Below are 10,638 nucleotides of genomic sequence, written 5' to 3' on the forward strand. Positions count from 1 at the left end.
ATTTTTCATACGTATAATAATCATAACCATCAATGAACAGGATTCAATTTTTCAAATTAATCTACTGTAAATTTTCTAGCGTGTATGTTTGCAGTTCTTTAACAATGTGTTATTTTCATGAACAAAAATTGTAAAATATAAAGATTTCTTTTAAGTTTTGATAAATTCGCAAGTAATTTTTCTATTGACATTCGACGTACGCCCGCCATTAAAAGCAATTATGTTACAAGAGAACCAATCAATTTATTGCTTGACGGAAATACAAGAGTTGGCATAATACCATTAAAGCGTTGGATTGTTAAATGTATGTTTCATGTTAAATGACGCGTTTTGTTGTAAAATGTATCATGTAAAACAATGAATATTTCGGCTTTTGCCTCCCACATCAAGTTAACTGACGCTGTTTGATGATATGGTCTGTCATAAAGTTAAATTTAACACAATGCATAAGCAACTTCCTTAAGTAATTAGGAAGATGATATAACACTGCACTGCGTCTAGATCTACCACACATGTGCTTGGTGCTACTCACAGCAATATCTTAATCGGAAGACGGTCAACAATAATTTCACTTAATAAAAGAAAAAGAAGATGAATAGTTCAGATAGGGATAAATCATCTTCCGGTCGCCGAACAAATAATTGCGCTAAATGCTTCAATCATGGCATTATAACGCCACTACGAAATCACAAAAATTCTGTCAATTTAAAGATTGCCCTTGCAATAAATGCAAAATTGTGTCGAGACGGCCAACGAGAGAACGTTCAAGAGATCCTGTTTCCGAACACAGAGAGGAGCAAGAAATTGTTGAGCCAAAGTTCGATTGCTATGATGAAGAACATGTCCCTGAATTGAGTGGATTGCAAATGAATTTACCTAGACGATTAGGTACTCTTACATGTTTGGATATTGATACATTTATTTAGCAATGTCGTACAACTATATTCTTGTGTAAAGCAAAAGCATCATTTCATGATTACAATCAAGTTGCTTGCAATACAATTGTTTCAAAAAGGCAACTGTAAAAAAAACACGTGCGGTGGTAATTCTTCTTCCTGCGTTCAAAGTCGTTTTAAAACTTCTGGTATGTGGTTTGAAATATCTTATTTATAAAGAGCGAGCATAATAGGAAAAATATTGTAAAGATATTTCGTTAGACGATACTGCTGTAAATTTTCGACAGTTAACGTTTTCTATTTTCTAATGACTTTAACATCGAACCTAAAATACATGAATGTCATGCAGTTTTTATGAAATATAACTTCATATTGAAGGCTTTAAATAAACTCAACGCTCTATTTCGCGTAAATTTTAAACCAAACAGAGATTGTTCTTCATTTGTATGTATAAACTTCAACTGTGCTAACAAAAAGATTGTTAATGTAATTTATGAAGATGATCTTGCGGAAATGGTCGACTTTGAGTATTGACGTCTTTAACTTAGCAAACTAAACAATAACGCGGACATTAATAACAATGAAAGAAATAATGAATAAAACCGCTGTATGATCCTTTGTAATGTGATATCCCATGAAAAACACTGACTCAAGAACTCATAAAGTGTAAGAAACAGTAGTGAATGCTTTGCGCATTTTGTGCGTATGTTTCAAGACGAAAAGTTGCATTTTTCGGGCTTTAAAAAAATTCTATTAAGAGGCCCTAGGTATAACCTCTTTTGCCTTTCTTTATCGGGCTTGTGTACATTGTGCGCTTATCTCACTACACCAATTTTTGTAATACATCGGTAAATTTTGATGAAATCTCAACCCAAAGTTTTGAAAGATTTAAAATTACACTTACGCTTCAATATTACAAATATACACCAAATAAACATTAGTCGGCGTCATTATAAATAGATTTTCAGCTCAAAATGTGTCCCACGATTACTAATAAGCACTAATGTTTGCCCCTGGTGTATGTTTTTAGAGAAAAGAAGACGAGATTTTCTTGTAGAGTGGGAACAGCCAGAAGCCAAAAGAGGTAGAGGTTCTGTTGGACGCCATTTAACCAACACAAGAAGTACAATAACGCCACAAGATGTACAGCAGCTGATTGATATCTTTCCTGACGAAGACATATGTGTGCTCCAGTGTATCTATGAAGCTTGTGATGGTGATAACAATGTTTTCGTGCAGTTGATATTAAAGGATTTGCGCTCTCGTAACCCTCATGTCTTTGAGCCTCCACCACCGCCATCATTACCAACTCCCTCGTCAGTGGTGATTGCCAATCCATTGATATGGATTGCCAATCCATTGACATGATTGCATAATCCATCCAATGATAGCCACTGCAATCCATATTTTACCCCTTGTTTTACCACAGCCAGTGCAGCCAGTAAATCCGTTCCCTACTCCTCCTGATTTCAGCCATTTCATTCCATATTCCAGGGGAACCTCTACAATAACGCGTCCAATCTTTCTCTTGGCAAACGGCCAAGAACGAAACGAAACATAAGACATTGAAACATTTCCTTATGACATGGATACGATTGAAGAATAGGTCATGGACAATCACGCTTAATATTGATTTTAAGCTGTTTCATTCACAGACCTAGATTAACTTTTTACACAATAGCACTTTAACTATTTTAGCACAAGGGAATTTATTACTCAGTAGCTCTTTTTTTTCATTTGATTTCATGATAACATAGAAATAAGTGTTCTTATTTTTTATTGTGAAGATATCTACGAGAAAGGGGAATTTTGGTTTACTTTAATTCATCTTTGTAATAAATCCTTTTATAAACATTTTAAGTATTATTATTGTTTTAAACGAGATCTTGTGTGAGATTGATATATTTTAAACTTATTTTTCGCTTCATTCAAACTATTTTTGTAAAGTATAAAACTTTAACGTGTTTCCACTATACAAAAAATCACCACATTTTCATCACAAAGTTTACAAAACGAAGAGGCACCAACAAGTGAGTGGAGGGGAGACTGCTTTCCATATTTCTCATACGAAGGTCTTTCTATATTTATCTTGAAATTATCAGTTAAATAAAACAGTTCGTGATATGTGTAAGTAATATTATGGAGTGTTTTGCCTGCCCACAATACTAAATCCTGCCGGCGTTCTTGAGAAGAATATCAGAATCAGAATGTTTCTTTACCACATTAGTAACTAACAAAATCTTTGGCAATAAGTTACAAGCTGCCTAAAACAAATGAAAATGTGTCAATTAAAAGTCTTATTTTAGTTGCTTAGGTAAATCGAGATCTGGACGCCAAGTCGAGTTTTACAGTCTGTCTAGTCAACATAGCTATTAGCTAGTGTGTTTTTCTTTTGGAGAACTTTCGTCGAATTACAGAATGTAAAAAATAACATACTGCTTACTTACATAAGATAACTAAATCAGAAAAGTTTATTTATTGTAAAATACTATATAGATGACTGGCCTTCTTCACGTGGCAAGCATATTAATCCCATAAAAGGTTGACCATTGTTGCTAGTGTTGTCCAAAACCACTCGACCAAATCTGCCTATCAGTAAAATGTTAACAAGTCATCTATTCATAGTTGTAGTCAGAATTTCATTCAGTTTCCTGGTGTGCAAACACACATGTTCAATAGTTATTTGTGAAATTTCAAATGATGTCACATTTTCGGGAGACTTCAGACTTGCACCTAATTTATTAGCTAGTAGTCTGTCTAACATTCTATAAAAGTAAATCATAAAAAAATGCAGCAAACTCAACCAAACATCATGTATATGCATATATTTTCCAGTGGGGATATAAAATTACTATTGACATCAATACCATATCCTTTAATGATTTTCATCAATAATAGGGTCGATCAAAATGACTAGAGGAGAAAGCGGCCATTTATTGATATGTAAATTGGGTTTGTTTTAGACTGTGCTGATGTTTGAATGAGATTAAGTTCTTTGTTCTGATGCGCGGCAAAATTCCTTGTCACTGTTGCAAATATCGCTTTTTTTATGAATAATTTCTTATACGAAACTTCTGTTAAGACCATAAACTGACATTAACAGCGCTTAACAGCAAACCAGGAATGAATTAACGAGTCTTTAGACTCCTTGGCGCCATGTAGAATTTTACGGTAGGTTGATTTTACTTAGTTGTGCTTACATTTATGATAGTTTAAATGTTTAAATTGAGCAATAATTGTTCTGCGTTTGCATCAAAATGCTGCTAATATTTTATAATTGTTGTTGATTCTAGTTACTTCCTACTTCTGAATTTTACCATTTGTTCTATTGTAAGCTGACGCTTGTCTCTTTTCTTAATAAGGAAAAACTTTAACTTAAAGTGGTTATATCACGAATTTTAGCCCCCCTATTTTATGAGCTTAATTGAAAATTTGGATTATTTGAAGAACTATGACATGTCGCTGGACTTAAACAGATAAATATAAGTTGCTTAATTTTACCTTCAAAATCGGGTACTATTTGCGAATTTTTTACGACGCCATATTGATACTTGTGACTTAGATAGTTGAACACGTCTGTTTCCGTCAATATAATATTATATTATAGGAGGTGATTTTGTTGTCGTTTTTCTTGTCTTAAAAACAAATAATGACAGTATTTTCAATAAAATATTAAAAAACAAGTTGTCCGGAAAGTATGGCCTCAAATCAGTGCTCAGATAATTCGAATTCGATGTCTGAATGCGTATCTGATTCGAGCTCGGAATCCGTGGGTTATGTCGAGCATTTAAACGACTTCGCATATGACGATGAAGCGCTCGCAGGAGATGGTGATGAAGTGCATACTCCAGATGATCCCGATGGAATTATCCCTGCGACCTTTGAACAACGAAGTGATGGCGTAATTCCACTCGGTGAATGGTAAGTTGTTGTTTTCTCCTGTTTGTAATATACATAAAGCTACTTTATAAACCACAATGCTCCCACGTTTCAGGTGTAATTGTCAATGCTGTCATACCGATTTGTTAGAAGGCGCATTAGAGTACAGATGCTGTAAGGAAATTGAACCAGATTTGCAGAAAATGACATTCGATGGCAGCATTGAGAAAATATCATGCATAACACAGCATGCCAAAGTTGGGCCTTTAGTTCATGAGGCTGTCCTTGAAAATGTCGGGCCACTATTGAGAGATAGGAATGGACGTGCTTATCGCCGCCAAGCATCACAATCATTAAATATGTAAGATTGTAAATTGTATGAGAAACAATGTTATCATCAACATTGTTTCATCAACAATAATTAGTCCAACCTTTTTATTTACTTCAGGTACTTGAGAGCTGTGATATACAGATGGTTGATGCGATGGTTTTGTGGGTCTATGGGATGGGAGAATACTCGGCCTTTACCACTTTGTGTTTACCACCTTATTCGGAAAGCATATCCAAGTGGTAACACAAAACGTTACATACCATCAGAGGGGCGATCATGGAAATGTCTTTCAACTTGTGCACTGTAGAGACTGTTGGCCTTCTTTGCTGAGTTTAGAATGGTCGGGAAATATGCCTAGATGAAAACCAAATAGGAGATACATGGATGCACTATATGGTAAAGAAAATCTTTTCTTCAATGTCAGTCTGGGAAAAAAGACAAAAGAAAAATTATATGGAATTAAATGATAGCATAAATGTAAAAATGGAAAATAGCAAGTCACACGAACTTATCTTATAAGGTCTTCACACTTGAGTGCACTGCATCCGCAAAGGGCATGTTGAGCATTAAACTACAATAAAAAAATTATTCATGAAAATTAATTAGTTGCACAATCGAGTGAGATAGTCATCTTCAATCTGACAAGTATACATACCATTCAATGTTATATTAATACTGTAATCATCAGGAAAGGTGTGTATATCGGTGCCCAGATAGGGAGGCTAGAGGGTACTATAACTTGCCTAAGGTGAACCCTCAGGCTGGTGGTGGGAAGGAGGTGCCTTACTTCTCCATTCTAGACAGGCTCTAAGCAATGTCTGACCACTGCCCTATCATCTACCAACTTCAATTTATTCTTTTTCAGTGGAGCATTGACCTCGAGGATGTCCTTTCATTGGAGCTTTGCATTTAGTACATTTTTATACCAGCTTAAAGTCTTTTGTAAAGATGTAAGTTTTTCTTAAGACGATGGCACGATTCACATGGAGACTGGGATTCACAAATATCTTCACCAACTGCATGTAGTTCTTCTTCAAATGGCGAATCGATTGCTTACCCAGTGCATACTTCAACATGCTCAGCTCCATCACTAGTAGATGGTACTTCCTCATCGAGAGAACATGTTTCCTTAAGCGATGGCTTATGGAGAGTATGTCGAATAATCTACAAAACGTATATCGAATTTACATATGATAAAAGAAAAATTTACATAAACAAGCGTAAACTTACTTGTCTTCGCTTTCGATCGGTTATTTCGTCCTGTAATGATTCAGGAATCCCAGCCACGTCAATGGTTGGGATAGCATCTTTCTTCAACCTTCTTTTGAGCTTGACTTGCACGCTCAAATTAAGGTCAAAACAAGAATCTTCAAAATGCGCAGAACACAGACACGAGGTAGAGGAAGCCTCAAAACCCGGTCTATGTTTACGCACAAAATTAACCCATTTTCTATGTCTTTGCGGCTCTGTTTCTTTTTTAGGAAACAGATGCATCGACATTCCTTCTGTTTTTGAATCATTGGCGCAACTAATTTGATTATTTCCGCCAGCAACACAGCGTTTTCCTCCGCGTTTCTTATTAAGATTACTAGTAGAATACGCCATGTTGATATATGTGTTCAACTTTCTACGTCACAAGTCATTAGCATACCGATCAAAAAGTTCGCAAAAAAAATGCTGAAAATCGTGACTTTGAACGTCCGTAAAATCACTTTCACCAATCCAATTCAATTATAATTGCAGATTTAAAATCACTGAAAGAAGGTCTTTCAATTTAGCTAATAAAAAAGGGGGCTAAAATTCGTGATATAACCACTTTAAAGAAACACGAGACCTCGAAATTTAACTAATTACAAAAGTGGCTTCTCGATTCATCTATTTCGATTTTGCTATTTCACATAAAAGCTTCACTAAAGCGAAAAATATTAAATAAGGATCTTTTCCCTTAAAGATTAAAGTATATCTATCTGTGGGAAATTGTTAAAAAAACTAATCCTTACTCACATTTTGAGTGCCTACTTCTTTATTATTCTGCACATATGTAAATATGTTAATCTCTTTTGTTTAGCAAAGTAAAATGCTGTGCTTGCAATTTTATTATCATTTTTCGGCACAAATATCATCTAATTAAATAATAAGACTACCTGCGGTTTGTGGTGAGTATTAAATATGCTATATGCTTTGATAAGGATAGATGTTGTAAATGTTGCTTCCATTGGTAAACATTCCCAGTTTTCTGCTAGTTTGCGTGAATGAACGTTCAATTCATTTAATCACCTTCATAGCGTGTAAGCGGATCATGAATATCGTCATTTAACTCAGTCACATATACGTATGTACATGACATTCTTGTATTGGCATTATTTATGAATACTAGCAAGAAAAATAATTCTGAAGGAGATAGACCCATAGACATATTGTTTATAGTTTAATATAAATGTTAGAGGGAAATATTCAAGACTGACGGCGTGCACTTTACTTAAATATCGTTTAGATTGCTCCTTACTAAAGGGAAATTTATATGAGTTCATTTGCTTTAGACGCCCAGCAAGCATCTTGGTCATCTAATGATGTGTGTTAAGTCGGTACTTTGGAGTTAGCCTCCTATATGTGACACTGTTATTAGTCGGCTTTAGTTAGGTTTAAATGTACTTTTGCGAAATTGACTTATAAATAGTACAGATGTTTCGTTTTTAACATTCCCATATGACCTTCATGAGCAATGCTCACTACTTTCTTTCGTAAACTTTCTGGTATGATTATTTGATGTTTTCGTAGAATTATACCCGAAGATATGCAAAGTTCATCTTTAATTTTCTCATATGAACTAAATTCTGTTTAATTTACTCCTACCATCTTTGAACTGTCAAACCATCTACCTGTTTCAATGGCTTGAATAACTGCTCGAAGAGTAATGTCTTCTCTTGTAGCTTCTTCCAGATCTTTCCTGCTTATTGTTCTTGGAACCGAGTTCTGTGTAACGTAATTAACAAATTCTTCTGCTACTTTCTCTTGCCGGTTGTTTAGTTTCTCGTCAGATAAGGGATGACGTGAGAGAAAATCTGCAGGATTTTCAGTTCCAGGTTGAAAACATATTTCAAAATCATATGGTTGCAATCGCAAAGCCCATCGTTCTAGTCTCGCAGATGGCTTTGATGATGGATTTGTGTATATTTTTACCAGTGGCTTGTGATCAGTGACGATGGTGAACTTTCCTCAAAACAAATCTAAATGAAAGTGTTCGCAGGCCCATACTATAGCTAAAGCTTCTCTTTCCAAGTGAGAATAATTTTTCTCTGTGGTAGTTAGTGATTTACTAGCGTAAGCAATTATTTTCCTTTTTTCTTCTCCCTTTTTCCTCTGCGCCAAGAGTGCTGCAATACCAACTGGACTAGCATCTGTGAAAACCTCCGTATCACTATCCGGATCGAAATATGAACTTTCTGGCCCATCTGTTAATGCTTTCCGTAGGGCTTTCATTGTGTCTTCTTGTTCTCTTTGTCCACACGAATGCGGCATCTTTGTTGATAAGTCGACGTAACGGCTCCGTAATTGTGGCATAATGTGGAATAAATCGACAGCAAAAATTGGTCATGCCTAACAAACTTCGTACTTCTCCCACATCTTTAGGATTTGTGCATTCCTTAATTGCTCTCACTTTATTGGGATCCGGCACAATACCGTTCTCTGAGAAAACATACCCTTGGAATATTAAACTTCTTTTCTTAAACAGACATTTCTCCTTCTTAAGAGTTAGTCCTCGATCTTTAATTCGTTGTAATACCGCGTTCAAATTTGCTTCGTGATCTTTCTCGTCTACGCCAAAAACCATAATGTCATTACTGATATTAATCACACCTCTCAGTCCATTCAACGTTTCTCTGATGGCATTTTGGAATATCTCTGCAGCACAGTTTATTCCAAAATTCAAACGTCGAAATCTCCGTAGACCAATGTGTGTTGAGAAGGTTGTCAAATATCTTGATTCTGCATCGAGCTCTAACTGGTTATAGCCTTGATTTAAGTCCAATTTGCTAAACCATACAGCACCATTTAGATCACTTATAATTTCACCAATCGTCGGAGTCAAGTGTCATTCTCTCTTTATTGCTTTGTTTACTTGTCGCATATCTATAAAAACTCGGACCTCCCCTTTTTGTTTTGGTACGACCACGACTGGTGAAACCCAAGGTGTTGGTCCATCCGTTTTCTCTATGACTCCGCGTTCTTCGTCTCGTTTTAACTGTTTCTCCAAGTCTTTTCTCACATGAAACGGCACCCGACGATGAGGTTGTGCGACAGGTTGTATGTCCTTATCTACGTGTAGATGAACTTGAAACCCTTTCAATTTTCCCAGTCCTTGAAAGACTTCTTGATATTTGTTAATTAGCTCTTCCACTTTGGTATCTTCTCTCACATTTTCTTGTGCCTTTTCTTTAACGGGTTCCTGTTTAGACTTTGTAGTGCCTTCTATGGATGCAAGTATTTGTACCAGGCCCAATTTTTGAGAACTTTTACAGCTAATTAAGCAACCCGTATTCCCATTAACAACAAAAAATGTCTCCAACCCATATAGTTTATCGGTTTCGACCACACACTGACATTTTCCTTTAATTGATAGTTGTTTTTTCGACCCATAAGGAAAGATTTTCTCATTTGCTTCCTGCAATATTGGCTTTTTCTTCAATTTGTTAAAATTCACTTCATCCAAGAGATTTACGCTGGAACCGGTATCTGCCATGACTGACACAGGAGTACCATTTATCTTAACTTTAAATTTCGGCAGCTTTTGTTGCGTCGTCAACGTTGAAAATACATATTTATCATCCATACTTGATTCGGACGTTATTTCTTGCACCGTATTCACTTGTCGAGGTCTTACTTAATTACGTTTTATCCGTCCGTTTCGCTTTGTTGATTCAGCGCGAGAACTTTGATAATTGTCTTGCATCAGGTCTTTGCCTCTTCGATTCTCATAGCAACAAACTTGAAAATGGTTCCACTTTAAACACTGTCGACATTTCTTTCCATATGCCGGGCAATTTTTTTTCCCTGGACGATGTTCACGGGAAAAATTTGCATTTGATCTTCGATGAATATTCGGAAGCATTTGAGGTTTTTTCCGTGGGCGTCTTGAACTGCTTTCTTTTATGCCAAATTCGATTCGTGCTTTCGATGCCTTCTGCTTGTGTTTTTGACATCTCCATTGTTTTATTCATTTTTATTAATTTCTCCATCGTTATTTCGGGTCTGCTATGAAGATGAACCATTTTGTATGATCTGAGTTTTTATCTCTCTGCTTTCTTCATAAAAAATTCGCAGGATTTGGCCAATTGTTTCAATCTCGTATAGTACGCGGATATGTTTTCTCCTGAGAGTTGTTTCGCTTGACGAAACTTATAAACTTCGAATTTTATATTCTTCTGTGGAGTGAAGTAATTTCGTAACGCTTTCTCCGCTTTTCTAAATATATCTTCTTCTCTATCTGTCTCGTCAGTTTCTAAAGTTTCGAATATCTCATTAACTTCTTCA

At 35.7% G+C, this 10,638-nt stretch overlaps 1 protein-coding gene across 1 annotated transcript; it reads right to left on the bottom strand.

Annotated features, from left to right (window-relative positions):
- Positions 1-9,199: 9,199 nt before the first annotated feature.
- Positions 9,200-9,937, bottom strand: LOC124449070. The gene has a single exon (XM_047000013.1). It carries the CDS (start codon positions 9,935-9,937, stop codon positions 9,200-9,202), a length of 738 nt encoding a protein of 245 aa, XP_046855969.1.
- Positions 9,938-10,638: the final 701 nt, after the last annotated feature.

The sequence above is a fragment of the Xenia sp. Carnegie-2017 genome, unplaced genomic scaffold (assembly GCF_021976095.1).
Source record: "Xenia sp. Carnegie-2017 unplaced genomic scaffold, XeniaSp_v1 HiC_scaffold_23, whole genome shotgun sequence".
In the NCBI taxonomy this organism is placed as follows: Eukaryota; Metazoa; Cnidaria; class Anthozoa; order Malacalcyonacea; family Xeniidae; genus Xenia; species Xenia sp. Carnegie-2017.

Coding starts and splice junctions, on each gene's coding strand:
- LOC124449070 (XM_047000013.1), bottom strand. CDS start 9,937: ATGGATGATAAATATGTATTTTCAACGTTGACGACGCAACAAAAGCTG.